Genomic DNA, 14,958 nt, shown 5'->3' with positions numbered 1-14,958 from the left:
ACAGGGTAACATCGATGTGATGGTTTAGCAGGTGACAATTCTTTCTGCAGCAGAAAACCACGATCCTTTGCTCTTTAAGGTGGCTGAGGCATAAGGCAGTCCCTTGGTGGTCGCCAGAAAAGAGTGTCAGCGAGCTCTACAGTGACAAAAGGAACACTCTTTCCTGGAGTGCCTCATAGCCTTCAAACGGCTCCATGCCCGCGTTTGCCAACTTGCCGAATGACAGAAACAGGAGTGTTGGGAGAGATATGTCACGACCATTGTGTGCCATATGTCATGTTCCAAAGTCTGGTCGAAGATCGAATGTGTTTTTGGGTACCAGACCCCAACAGGTTTTTCCAGAGTTAACATAAATGGTGTGTTATCTACAGGTGCAAACGCGATTGCCGAGCACTTTGTTGAGCTCTATGCTTAATTCTCTGCATCGGAGGATTACTGCCCCAGCTTTTCGCACTCTCAAATGGCGGCTGGAAGGGAAAGTCCTCCCATTCACTACACGCCACAGCGAACCCTATAATGCCCCACTTACAGAGTGGGAGTGTCTCAGTGCCCTTGTACATTGCTCTGACCCATCTCCTGGCCAAATCAGATCCACAGACAGATTATTAAGCATATCTCAACTGACTAGAAGCGACGTCTCGTGATCTTCAACCGGATGTGGTGTGATGGCGTCTTTCCATCACAATGGCGGGAGATCACCATCATTCTGGTGCTCAAACCTGGTAAAAACCCGCTTGATGTGGATAGCTATCAGCCCATCAGCCTCACCAATGTTCTTTGTAAGCTGTTGGAACGTATGGTATGTTGGCGGCTGGGTTGGGTCCTGGAGTCACATGACCTGCTGGCTCCAAGTCAGTGCTCTCCCCCTGTCCGCCGAGTCTGTTATTCGAACAGCCTTTCCCATATGCCAACACCTGGTTGCCATCTTTTTTGACTTACCTAAAGCATATGACACGACCTGGTGACATCATATTCTTGCTACATTATACGAGTGGGATCTCCGATGCCCACTCCAATTTTTATCCAAAATTTTCTGTTGCTTCATGTCCAAGTTGGTGCCTCCAGTAATTCCCCTCCATATCCAGGAGAATGGGTCCCGCAGGGCTCTGTATTGAGTGTCTCTCTAGTTTTAGTGGCCATCAATGGTCTAGCAGCAGCTGTAGGGCTGTCTGTCTCAGACTCTCTGTATGCAGAAGACTTCGGCATTTCATACTGCTCCCCCAGTATTGGTGTTTCTGAACAGTGCCTAAAGGGAGCCATCCACAAGGTGCTGTCGCTGGCTCTAACCCACGGTTTCCAGATTTTGACTGCAAAGTTGTGTCTCGTGCACTTCTGTTGGCATCGTACCATTCACTCGGAACCAAACTTCACCTTAATGATGATCCACTCACTGTAGTGGAGACACGTTGCTTCTTAGGACAGGGTTTTTACGCCTGATCGACTTGGCTTTCTCACCTTTCTCACCTTTGTCAGCTTAAGTGGACGTGCTGGCAGCACCTCAATGCCCTCTGCCTGAGCAACACCAACTGGGATGCAGATCGTTCTACTCTGCTGCAGCTCTACGTAGCCCATGTTCTATCCCATATCGACTATGTTAGTCTGGTTTATGGTTTGGTGGCGCCCTCAGTGTTGAGTTTATTCAACCCACTGCACCACTGGTGTTCGCCTTGCAAGAGGAGCTTGTTGGATGAGTCTGGTTACCAGCGTCCTTGTGGAGGCCGGAGTCCCTCCGTGTTGCACATGTTCATAGTTCTCCTGCCCATTCAAATCACCATCTCCTTTTCCCGACCATGGCGGTTCATCTCCTGCATCGGTGGCCCAGGTTAGGGCTTCAAATTGCAGTTTGCGTCTGATCCCTTCTTCCTGAACTGGAGTCTTTGCCCTTACTACCTATACTTGAGGTTCATTCATGTACACCTCCACGGTGTACACCTAGGCTGAGGCTTGGACCTTCCACGTGGCCCTAAGGACTCAGTTAACCCCACCGCTCTCTGCTGCTCTCCTCTGCCGCTTCCTCCTTATTCTTGACGTGTACAGATGCCACGAAGTGGTTTACACCAACGGCTTGATGGCTGATACTCATGTTGGCTTTGCATATGTCCTTGGAGGACATATTGAACATATTTCCTTGCCCGATGGCTGCAGTATTTTCTCGGCTGAACTGACGGCTGTATCTTGTGCTCTTGAGGACATTTGTTCATGCCCTCGGGAGTTGTTTCTTTTGTGTACAGACTCCTTGAGCAGCCTATAAGCTATCGACCAGTGTTACCATCATCAACCTTTGGTAGCTACCATCCAGACATCCCTCTATGCTATTGAATGGTCCAGTCATTCAGTGGTGTTTGTTTGGACGCCAGGTCACGTCAGAATCCCAGGCAATGAACTTGCCAACAGGCTGGCCAAACAGGCTATGTGTAAACCGCTTATGGAGGTCTGCTTCACTGCAACTGACCTGTGTTTAGTATTGTGCCACAAGGTTTTCCAGCTTTGGGAGACAAAATTGGCATAACCTCAGCACACACAATAAACTGCGTGCTGTTAAGGAAACTACGAATGTGTGGCAGTCCTCCATGCGGGCCTCTCGCATGGACTGTGTGATTCTCTGCTGGCTCAGCACTGGCCACACTTGGGTGAGACACTGCTACCTCCTGTGTCATGATGACCCACCTCAGTGTTGATGCGGTGCCCAGCTGACAGTGACCCATATCTTGGTGAGCTGTCCTCCTTTGACTGTTCTACAGTGGACTCTTAAGTTACCTTACTTGTTTAGCGGACAACGCCTCATTGGCTAATTTAGTTTTACGTTTTATACATGATGATGGGTCTGATGATTCCTTATAAGTTTTAGTATATGTGTCTTGTCTGTTTGTGTTCTCCACTCTAATGCTTTTAGGGTGGATGTTTTAATGTGTCGCAGAGTGGCTGGCTTTTCCTCTTTATTCTCATGGTCAGCCAGCCGTGGTCATCTGCTCTCTTGTTTTTACCCCTTCTACCTCTTTCTTGCTTCTCTCTGTGGTTTTCTTTTCCTGTTTTGTCAATAATAGTGTCTGTTGTTCTTCTGCCATTCTTCTGGTTCTTCCTTTCTCCTGTTATTGTGGCATACATCTCCTTTGTTTTCTTCTTTCCCTTGTGTAATTATTTTACTGGGAACAAGGGACTGATGACCTTGCAGTTTGGCCCCCCTGCCGCCCTCGTTCAAACCGACTGACCAACATTTGCAGTATATGCTGGTGGTAAAGTGATAAACAGCTTACAGCATGGACCTAAAGCATCACGTTTGGAGGCAAACATTTGCATAATTTTTGAACATTGCAGTTTGTATATGTTTTAATAGTAAGTGCCTTGTGGAAGCGCAATAAGTCTACTTCTCTCAGAAATGTCAGTAACAGCAGATCCAATCGCACACATTCTTGTGGTGAAGCTATCAGCCAGCTGCCGTCACTGCAGGCTGCGCTGTTCCCGTCTCTCGCAGGCAGTGTATCTGCTACTGCTCTAATTTTGACAAGTATTAAGCTATTAAATGTTTTTGAGTTTCTATGTAAAATGTCTATAATCAAATAAATAAATAATGTGCAGTGTGTAGTCACAGGCAATGCAGATAGGATGTCAGATTTTTGACTTCAACAAATAGAAGATGGAAACATGGAATAGAAAGGGAAGGTGAAGTAGATGAAGATGAGATGGGAGATGGAGGTAGTGCTGTAAGAACAACACAGATCACTGAGAGACCTAAGTTGAAACAGGACCACGATTTAGACAATATTCCTTCTGTATTACTGAGGTCCTTGGGAAAGGCAGCCACAATAAGCGTATTCTATCTGGTATGCAAGGTATGAGACAGGTGAAATACACCCAGACTTCAGGAAGAATGTTGTAATGCTAATTCCAAAGAAAACAGGCGCTGACAGATGCAACTATTACTGAACTATCAGTTTAATAACTCGTGCTTGAAAAATATTGATGCAAATAATTTACAGAACATTGGAAAAACTGATAGAACACTCCCTCAGGAATGATCAGTTGGGTTGTGGAGAAATGAAAGAACATGTGAGGCAGTACTGACACTGTGACTTATCTTAAGATAGGCTAAAGAAAGGAAAGTCTAAGTTACTAGCATTTGTATGTATAGAGAGAGGTTTTGACATTGTTGAGTGGAATATACTCTTCCATTATCTGAAGACAGTAGTGATAAAATAATGGGAGCAAAAGATTAGTTACCACGTATACAGAAATGGCAAAAAGGACCCGAGTCGTAATGCTGGGAATATACCGCATACATTCTATGTACGGAAAAGCCAGTGTCAGAACAAACGGATGGTCAGAGGATACCAGTGTCACCCAACAAAAGCAGTATTGCAGGCCAGGACAGGTGAAGAAATCTTGCCCGGTGAAGCATGACCCGAGAGAGACCGACCACATAATAAAATTTGACAAATAGAGATTCTTGGTGCAGAGAAGAGCTAGAGAGTTCACTTGTTTGGAAAAGCTATATAAATTCACAAACATTACAACAGGTTTGAGAAGTAAGATGAAAGCCTCGAGGTAGACTGACTACAGATTCCCGTGGTGCACAACTCTATCTGCGCAGGTAGTGAGCAGGGGGAGCCACTGGCGAAATGCCCGCATGTCAGCGTGACCGGCATGTGTAGCCTCCAGCTTCAGGAGTGTAGGAGAAACCTTAGACAGTGCCAGCCGTTAATGCTGACAAAATATCAGAAAAGATGTTAAATGTCGGTCGAAGATCCCGAGACTAAAGCTGTCAGGTGATATGCCAACAAGTGAGTGCAAAAGCCTCGACAGTGGTAAAGGATAGCACAATAAGCATTTCCGAGAAAGGGGAATTTGTTAGCATAAAATATAAATTTAAATGTCAGGAAGTGTTCTCTGAATGTGTTTGTCTGGAGTGTAGCCTCGTAACCAAGTGAAAGACGGATGGTAAGCAATTCAGACAAGAAATGAGAAGCTTTTTGAGGTCCTACTGAAGAATGCTGAGGTTTATTTTGGTAGATTAACTGAGGAGGTTCTGTATCGGATTTAGGGGAAAAAGAAATGTATGCCACAGTCTGACTGAAAAAAGGGGCTCAGTTGATGGGACATGTTGTGATGTGTGAATGGGTGTTTAGTTTGGTAAGGAGGGGAGTGAATGAGTGAGTGAGTGAGTGAGTGAACGAGTGAGCTAGGTAGTGTGTGTGAGCAGGTGAAAAATCTGAGGGACGAGCACAGTAAGCGTGTTAAAGTGGAAGTAAGTAGCTGTAGTTAACTGGAGGTTGAGAGTCGTGCAGGATACAGTGAAGTGTGTCAAACCATTCTTAGAACTAAAGACCAACAGAGTAAAAATGGAAAATCTTTTAAAAAGCTAACTAGTGTGCAAGTGGGTGAGAACTTACATTATTCAGTGCTGCACAGTAATCAGTCATATTGAGTATTCATAAATAAGTGAAAAATTACATAGTGCAGAATGCGAAAATAATCTTTCAGATAAAAGTTTAATAACCTGAATTTAGTTTTGGCTATTTGCAACTTCATTGATGATAAGACAGAAGTAGAAAAACTACACCAGTGTACTTTGCCATGCCTATATATCAATTTTCAGTAATTGTCATTCATAGCCAAGAAGTTATTCCATTTTTCTATGTTAAGCAACATAAAAAATAACTCATTTTCAATAAGTGTAGCTGAGCAGCTGTAATATTACTTTGTCAGCTCGATGTTTTCGTAACTCCATTTGTGGGAATCGAACTCTGGTGGCATTTCCACTGAATGTGCACAGCCCAGTATTCACTCAGTTTGTATAAGACATTTTCTCTGGAAATAAGGACAACAGCAATAAATAACTTAATGCTCGCTAAAGTAAGGACAGTAGAAGCTACTACAGGCATTTACGAGGACGTGGAGGAGAAACGTGAGTGGTTACTGGTGTCTTACAGCTGTTGGCTGGAGCCCTGCATAATTGTAAACTCCCAAAGACAATGTTGTGAGATAGATGTCCAGCTGTTGTGAAAAAAATTTTTGATGGCTGTTCTACTACTTTTGTGATGGAAAGAAAAGTAATTGTGATAGTAGTTCCACAGGAGATTTCTTTGCACTTGCAGAAAAAATAGGGTATAAAAAATTATGCAATGAACGCTTGCTTCAAAGCACAAGGCTTTGCATTTACACTGCAAGCTGTTTACCGCTAGACCACAAGCATGTACTTGGACGACAGCTTGAACGGAATACAAAAATTACTCTACAAAACAGTGCAGATTGCAAGCTAGACTCTGAATTAAGAGGCTGGCAAGTTTATTGCCCCATCCCATTGAGCAGTCAATTTGGATTCAGTTCCTGTGAGTTGCGACCAAGGTTCCAGGTTTTTGTCGGTGAGTAAACCTGTTGGATTCCCAAGCTTCAAAATTTTTTATCCTGTTACAGGAAAGAACACTCTAAGGCGTGTAAAAACTGCCCAAGTGAAAGAAATGGAATGGAAAAGAATTTTTTGCAAAGACTGGTTAATTTGTTGATAAATCATTGCGAGAATGGTGCTGTGGAAGATACTTCAATACTTGTGACAGTGACACAGGACCAGTTACGGGAGCTTTACCGACTGAAGGAGGCTGCTGATAGTGAAGCAACAGTTAGAGTGCTGAACGGAATATTTTCGTACATGACAGTACATGAGAAATCCAGCTTTTTAGCAGATATTTTCATCTCAGATGAGGTAAGTAAAGAAGGTTTATCAGTCCTACATATACAGTTTTAATAATAATGGATGACATGACAACAATGTACATGATGTGTAGTGTGAATGGTGTCGTGCATCATTAAAGAATTGTGGTGTGAGCAAGTGGCATATATCAGTTTTTTATCAAATTGTATTGTTTATGAGGTGAGCGTTTATCCAGTGATTGTAATGCTGAGTTGTTATTTTCACAAAGCTGAGTTACAATGCATTGTTGCTAAGTTAGTAAGCTTGTTTCAGAAAAAAAAATCCCGGCAAATATTTTGAGCTGTATTGCTGCTGCCCTTTGGCAGGGGAGTGTCGACTGTCAGATAAGCACTCACAATCACTCTTCGAGAATATTCTGGTGCCTGTTGATAGGGGAATGAAATTAGTACACCAAAGTGCATTGTGCACGGAAGGTGATCCTCATTCTGTCACTGTCTGGATCTGACTGAGCTGAGTTGCATTTGTTAGTAGAGATCCCTGACCACCACCACCACTGCTACTGAAATCTGCAGTGCTCTAGCCCAGTTGGTTCACCGGAGAATTTTATCCGTGAAACTTCTGGGACAAACACAGCAATTCAGATGAACGTCATGTCTCCAAACCTAACACCATTTACGAGACATACACAGATTGAGCTCTTCTCGAGCTCCTAACATCTCTTGGACTATTACAGAATGCAGTGAATATTGTTTCTCCAATAACTTAAACACGTCACACAGTGGGTTGTGGCTGGCAGCCGCGCCTCAATGCCTGCATTTCCACTTTACTGTGCGTGTGCCACTGGAGCCACACCGTACCTCAGGAGGGACTCTGGAACTCACAAAATGACCGGATTCATCATCAGCATTCATTGCTAGTTGAGGTGTTACCAATTTAGTAATTTTGAAAATGTGTTGTGCCTTGAGAACAGAGTTCAATGTGAAGTACAGGAATCTCGTATTTCGGCTGACTGGCAGTTGTGCATGTAATATTTTTAAGGTAGGTGACGACTACTACCTAAACAGTAGGCATATTTCAACAGTATATATATGATTAATATGAATATGGTTGCCATGTTTCAGATTTGGTGATCTGAATTTCCATCGTTAAATTATTAAATTGATGGTATTCAGTGAGTTTTAAACTAAAGCCTGTAGTGTTCCTGTGGTTGAACTTACAGCTCCATACTGCTGTACATGTCAGCTTTACCTGGTAAATACTTTCAGATCGCTTCCTCAAAGTTACTTTTGTGGTCTTACTGTGCAGTGGCACGGTTCTGTTGTTGGACCTATGGCTGCTGAGAGAGATCTTTAGTCTGTCCAAACTACTAAATGACTTAAACAGTTTTGTGTCAATTCTTCTGTATTACACCTGCACTGTTTTTCGTGGACAACTTACAACTTCACTGAGAATAATGGGTGAACAGATGTCTTATTTCATAACTCATGACAGGCTAAAACTTATACATGTTGCTTAGACATTCACGAGAGGGGGAGGGCAGGGGAGGTGGGTGTGAGTGAGTGAGTGTTCTTATAATGATTTTTCAGTTGTTTACTATTGTATACATTCTTATGCAAGTCTTTCTGCTCCTCAGTCTGAGAGGCATTGCTGAGCCACAGCTTTCAAAGAATGAGTGGTCCACCACAACAGGAGTAGTGTTTTATTTTCTGTTATGCCTTGCCAGTGTCTGAAACTGATGTGACTTCGTCTGCATGGACGTAAAATGAGTGCACAGTGGAATGTTCTACGTTTAATAACTATCAAAGTAATGTTTTCACTTTTCACAAATATCATTTGCCTGCCTGAAGGGATAAAACTGGAACTTGTTGTTCCTAAGAATCATGTGTTACACCACCAACCAGAAAATATTCACAGAAAAATGTATTCATAATCTGTAATGTTTGGTTGAAAATGTCCGTAATGTTTGGTTGAAAATGAAAATTTCAGAAGCTGAACTGAAATGCTGTTAAAAATCAACAAAAATAACTGGCAAATAACTCCACATTAATACTCGTCAAAATGGAGGAAAAGGAATAAACTATAAAAAGGCTTATTCACTTCTATACAACGTATAAAACTTTTTATGGTTACAAAACTTCACAACTCATCATGTTGGCATTACTGCAGTGATTTCATGGTTTTTTGTTTTATTTTATCCAACAAAATTTGAAAAAAGCTGCATTTCCTAGGGCAGTTAGTTTGTGTATCTCAGGGCTAGTGTATGGTCATATGAGCATGTAAATTAAACAGCCATAGGCCTTTTCTACAATTGCTTGTGGCAATATTACAACCCATAGAAAGAGAAAGTCCCAACTTCTGGAGAGGACATCGTTCCAAACTTTGAGAATTTTCCTTTTTTTCCCTCTCATCTAGTGCAGAAACTGGTATTCTTCTCTTTTTCAGCTAATACATTTGGACTCATAGATTAACTAAAAATCTGCAGTTGATAAAACAAAACTTTTCATGTGGAAAAAGATGCAGACCCACATCGGGCATTCTCGGTGTGTACAGGCATCTTGAAACTTGTGGGAACGCTTTTGCCACATTTATGTCTGCATTGCATTATAGCAGCAACACATTACTGTCACTGTGCAAGTATGTCAGAGTACCTGGTTGTCTCTTACTTGACAAGAGTTGGGTTCTGTCCTCTGGTCAGCATACATGGCCGCATTGTTACAGGTGCCAACAATTTTTCTGTAGTAGTTCCTCTTGTCTTGATGAGTACAGTGTTAGTGCATTTGTAGTCTTTAAGAAAAGTAATGTAATATGGAAAAATGTATAAAAGACTAACAAAATATAAAAAACGGATTTGTTTTATTGGAGTGAGAGAATATTACACTACTAGCCATTAAAATTGCTACACCACGAAGGTGATGTGCTAGAGATGCGAAATTTAACCGACATGAAGAAGATGCTGTGATATGCAAATGATTAGCTTTTCAGAGCATTCACACAAGGTTGGCTCCGGTGGCGACACCTACAACGTGCTGACATGAGGAAAGTTTCCAACAGATTTCTCATACACAAACAGCAGTTGACCGGCATTGCCTGATGTTGTGGTGATGCCTCGTGTAAGGAGGAGAAATGCGTACCATCAAGTTTCCAACTTCAATAAAGGCCCGATTGTAGCCTATCAGGACATTGCTGCTCGTGTTGGTTGAGATGCAATGACTGTTAGCAGAATATGAAACCGGAGGGTTCAGGAGGGTAATACAGAATGCTGTGCTGGATCCCAATGGCCTCGTATCACTAGCAGTCTAGATGACAGCCATCTTATCTGCATGGCTGTGATGTATTGTGCAGCCACGTCTCGATCCCAGAGTCAACAGATGGGGACGTTTGCAAGACAACCATCTGCACAAACAGTTCGACGTTTGCAGCAGCATGGACTGTCAGCTCGGAGACCATGCCTGCGGTTACCCTTGATGCTGCATTACAAACATGAGTGCCTGCGATGGTGTACTCGACGACGAACCTGGGTACACAAATAGCAGAATGTCATTTCTTTGGATGAATCCAGGTTCTGTTTACAGCATCATGGTCGCATCCATGTTTGGAGACATCGCTGTGAACACACATTGGAAGCGCGTATTCGTCATCGCCATACTGGTGTATCACCCGGCGTGATGGTATGGGGGCCATTGGTTACACGTATGTCACCTCTTGTTCACATTGACGGCACTTTGAACAGTGAACATTACATTTCAGATGTATTACAGCCCGTGGCTCTACCCTTCATTTAATCCCTGCGAAACCCTACATGTCAGCAGGATAATGCATGACCGCATGTTGCAGATCCTGTAAGGGTCTTTCTGCATACAGAAAATGTTAGACTGCTGCCCTGGCCAGCACATTTCCAGATCTCTCACCAACTGAAAATGTCTGGTCAATGGTGGTCGAGCAACTGGCTCATAACAATACGCCAGTCACTACTGTTGATGAACTGTGGTATTGTGCTGCATGGGCAGCTGTACCTGTACACGCCATCCAAACTGTGTTTGACTCAATACCCAGGTGTATCAAGGCCGTTATTATGGCCAGAGGTGGTTGTTCTGGGTACTGAATTGTCAGGATCTATGCACCCAAATTGTGTGAAAACATAATAACATGTCAGTTCTAGTTTAATATATTTGTCCAATGAATACCCGTTTATCATCTTCATTTCTTCTTGGTATAGCAAATTTAATGGCCAGTAGCGAATTATATTGAATAATAAGTGGTTTTATATAAGTCACTTCCAGTGACATTTTTAATATTTTACAAAACTCATATTTAAAATGGAGGAGAAAATAACTAATCAAATAATTACAAAATTCTTTTACACAAATGAAACAGGTAGTGACATTTCTCATTGCCTTCCACGGGTAGGATGCGAGTGCCAAGCTGGACAGCAAACCTGTTGCCTTTTTATTTGGGTTCACTAAAATTCACTATTGTGCTGTGTAGAAAACAATGGGTGCAAATTAAGTTGCCAAAGGTGAAGCTTTATTTATATACATAAAGCTACTATTAGAAGCAGCAGACAGAATGGGGAAGAATATAACCTCCCTCTTACTAATCAACCTATCCTGATTGCTACATAAAATATGACTGTGGATCACCTGTGTGCCTAATGGATTTTTTCTAATTGTGTAAGGCTATCTTTCCCGAAGAAGTGATACTGATAAGTAGGAGGAAAGTGCACAACCAACCCTTCTGATGGAAAGTCTACTAGAATAAAAGTAATTAAACCGAACAGGGCTGTAATTTGAAAATTAGTTATTTTGTGCATTCGCTCACGAACATCACTGGACAGAAAAGGGTACCACTGATCATGAATCCAAAAGTTACACTTGTGAATGGAAAGGAAGTAATTAACGGTCGCCAGGCCACTAGCGCAATTTACATCCAAAATCCTGTACAAGATGATGGGAAAGAAAAACACGTATTATTAAACATTGACATGGCAACTAAAGGTTGTACACTAATTTTAAGTGAGTATGTAATGATAAAGAAAACTGAGAATTCACTTTTAAGTTAGGTTTGGCATTAATTTTGAAAAAGGCTATCGAGTAATGATTTGAAAATATGCAATTAAACTGGAGGAGGAAACTTCGGAGGAAGTCAAACGCCTGGTTATAGTAAGCGGGTGCAAATGGGTGAACATTTCAGTAGTTACACGAGGATCGAAGTATCTACGAGGCTCGTGGTAGGTCGTAATACTACAGCAATATTTATCGTTTTCGAGTAATATGAAGTAAATAGTATGTGTAAAAACCAGCTCCAGTGTAAGGGACGGCCTAAAGGCTATAATCCAAAGAGGTTACACGAATAAATGGTTTAATGTTACATACCCACTTTAAGATGTAATTTTTGTTACAGTCACAGTTACACTCCCTGAGGCACTGCTGAATACCACAAGGAATTACTATCGATCAAACAGCAGATAAATATAAAGGTAATGGTAACAGCATTGACTCGCGCATTTGCTTGTCACCGGTGATGCACTGTGCCACGGTGAGGCGGTGGTGCCCGAATGGGCCGGCCCGTCATTGCCTCTATTATGGACGCCGTAAAAGGCATCTGCTTCTTTGACACCTGTGCCAAAGTGTGGAGGTAGTGTGGGCACGGAGGTGGCAGCCACTGTCTGAGCCGTCTAGTACGCTCGTGTGCCGCATTAGTCGAGAAGGGCACTTATTTAGGCACTGTAACGGATGAAACCGCAGCTATTTTTAGAGTTCTAACTTGACCAATAATTTTACTATCTTGAATTAGCTTCACTAAGCACAAAAAATATAAAGCAATGACATTATAGATTCTTTTTAGTATTATGTCCAGAATTAATTTCTAACAGCTGCTTCTCTTTGTTAATGTTCACAGTGATTCATTTGACATCTGTGAAGATTTTTATAAATGGAAAATAGAATTTGCTTGTCAATAGTTGGCTGGCAAAGGATGAAGAGATGCTAGTGTTTAAAAACTCTGGACTAAACTGCAAATTGTCTTGTGAACAGAGGGAACATAACGTTTGTCCAAGTAGTGACTCCCTTATTGAGAGGAAATATTGTTCCAGCCCTTGCGTGCCTTTCATTTTAACTTTGCAGTAGCCGCACACTGACACAGTCCACACGAATGTATTTCTTCACCTTTTCAGAGCGAGAAATCCCACGATCCGAGTATCTTCCTGTTGTCGGCAGTGTTACATTACTACATTTCACTTTCACTCCAGCAGTGGTGGTGAGATGTTAGTAAATTGCAGACTCACTGTCCAGCAGTGGCATTAGATATAATTTCCATTGTTGACTTCAGGAGAAGCAGTAAAGGGAACACATTGTAGCCATATCATACTCTATTCTCAAGGTTTTTTTTATTATTGTGGTGTTGCTTTCTTAGTTGTTTTGTTAGGTATAAGTAAGATAATTGTTGCATTTATATATTTTTGCAGAGTGGAATTGCAACTCTAATTGTCCAGAGGGTTCTTGTGTGTATATAAAATCTTGTACTCTTATACCCTTTATTTCAAACAGGAAACAGTGTTCTACTTGTATCCAGTCTCCACCGTCATGACAGTGTGCAAGAAGAGGGTGATTTCGTCTCAGATCATATAGGCCATGTCAACTTGTGGTCATGAATTTCTCTGCAAAAATGTATACTAGACCTCCATATCATAAGTGTTCAGGAATAAAGTATTTTCATTTTACTGTAATTTTTGTAAATGATATGGCCCTTTGAAAAATGTAGATGGTGTAAATAAATCTTTAAACAGTAGTGAACTAAAAAAAACATAAACCGAAAGTACTGGAGATCTGGACAATGTTTTGTGTTGAAGCTCCCTCTCGGTGTGCTGAAATTTAGTCGACACCCGCACACTTCCTTTAGCTTACAAATTTAGGATGAAAATACGAAATTTAAGTTGATTTTTCCTCTTAAAAATATCCCCCTGTAGGTTTGGGGGTAAGAATAGGCCCGCAGTATTCCTGCCTGTCATAAGAGGTGACCAAAAGGAGACAGACATTTCGGCCCTTAAGTGATCGTCCCCTTGGATCTGACTACCATTTTTCAAAATTTTTCTGAAGAGAGAGCCAATTGGGGAAGGGTGCCTTACTAGGTGCATTGTGTCCATCGTGAATTAAGACCTGTAGCCAGCTTATTCGTTGTTGCATTGCAGTCCTGCCCCTACTCCACCTTTTGGGCAAGGAAACATTCCTGGGTGCGATTTCCGCCATGCACTGTGCAGTGTTGCTTTCTGCGCTGACGACGACCGTGGACCACTTGCCACCTAATATCCAGCACAGCAGCCAGTCCATTGTGGTGGGGCTGCCATGTACCCTGTTAGTTGTAGCCCCTTGACAACACAGGGATCACTCTACTGATGCCTGCACCGTTAACTCGCCACATATGCCAAGTAGTAAGATGCCTATCTCCCTGGGGCATTGGGACTCTCAGCAATGGCCATCCTGCCAGGTGGCCCTTGCTGTGGCTTCGTGGCACCCATAGGGAGAGCCCTTGGTCAGCGTATGTGGCATCAGAGTGGATTATACGCGATGAAGCGTGGCACGTCTTCTGTTGCTGGTGGCCAACCACCAGCAGTCTAAGTGTTAGAGGGCTCAACTTAATGCAAACATGTATGACACCAAATTGTTCCTCTCCCTGGCCACACCATGGGAGGAATGAAAGGCTAGGAATCACAGCGATACCTATTCGCCCCGGTATCTAGTCTGTAAAAGAGCTGATGGGAAACCTTTGTGTCCATGAAACCTCATTTCTTTGTAGAGCATCTAGAGGACAAGTTCAGGGAGGTTGAGGGCTTGTTAAAAAGGCGGTCCGGGTCAGTCTGATAAAAACAGCATCCTCTGCCCAGTCACAGGCATTACTCGCTTGTAAGAAGCTGGGGATGTTTCTGTTGCTATCACACCCCATAAAAGCTTGAATATGGTCCAGGGCATTATCTTCCACAGGGACCTTCTTTTACAGTCCGATGAGGAGCTGTGCGCCAACTTAGTGACGAAGTGTCTATTTCACCTTGCATGTCCACTGGGGTCCAAGGGATAATCAGGTTGCCACCGATGCCTTCATCTTGACCTTCGAGGGTGACACATTACCCGAGAAGCTGAAGGTGATTGTCTACCGCTGTGATGTTAAGCCATATATCCCTCCCCCGATGCAGTGCTTAAAGAGTTGGAAGTTTGGCATATGTCTTCCCGCTGTGCTTTGTGACTACCTCAACACACAGGAAAAAAGTTATCAAAATCTGAACCGTGAAGTCATCTAAAATTCTAATTGGAAAACCAGAG

General features: G+C 42.6%; 1 protein-coding gene across 4 annotated transcripts in view; it reads left to right on the top strand.

The window, feature by feature from the left end:
- The window catches only part of LOC126336263 (uncharacterized), a 251,650-nt gene that overhangs the window by 61,244 nt on the left and 175,448 nt on the right, over positions 1 to 14,958 (top strand). For all 4 annotated transcript variants that reach the window (XM_049999762.1, XM_049999761.1, XM_049999759.1 and 1 more), the window contains one exon: positions 6,412 to 6,697. In XM_049999762.1, the coding sequence (XP_049855719.1) occupies positions 6,461 to 6,697 (237 nt within the window). In that variant the 5' untranslated portion in view covers positions 6,412 to 6,460. The remainder of the gene's footprint in view (positions 1 to 6,411; positions 6,698 to 14,958) is intronic.

This window comes from Schistocerca gregaria, chromosome 2 (assembly GCF_023897955.1).
Source record: "Schistocerca gregaria isolate iqSchGreg1 chromosome 2, iqSchGreg1.2, whole genome shotgun sequence".
Lineage (NCBI taxonomy): Eukaryota > Metazoa > Arthropoda > Insecta > Orthoptera > Acrididae > Schistocerca > Schistocerca gregaria.
Note: the sequence above shows the minus strand (reverse complement) of the source record. Positions and strands in the feature narration are given on the sequence as shown.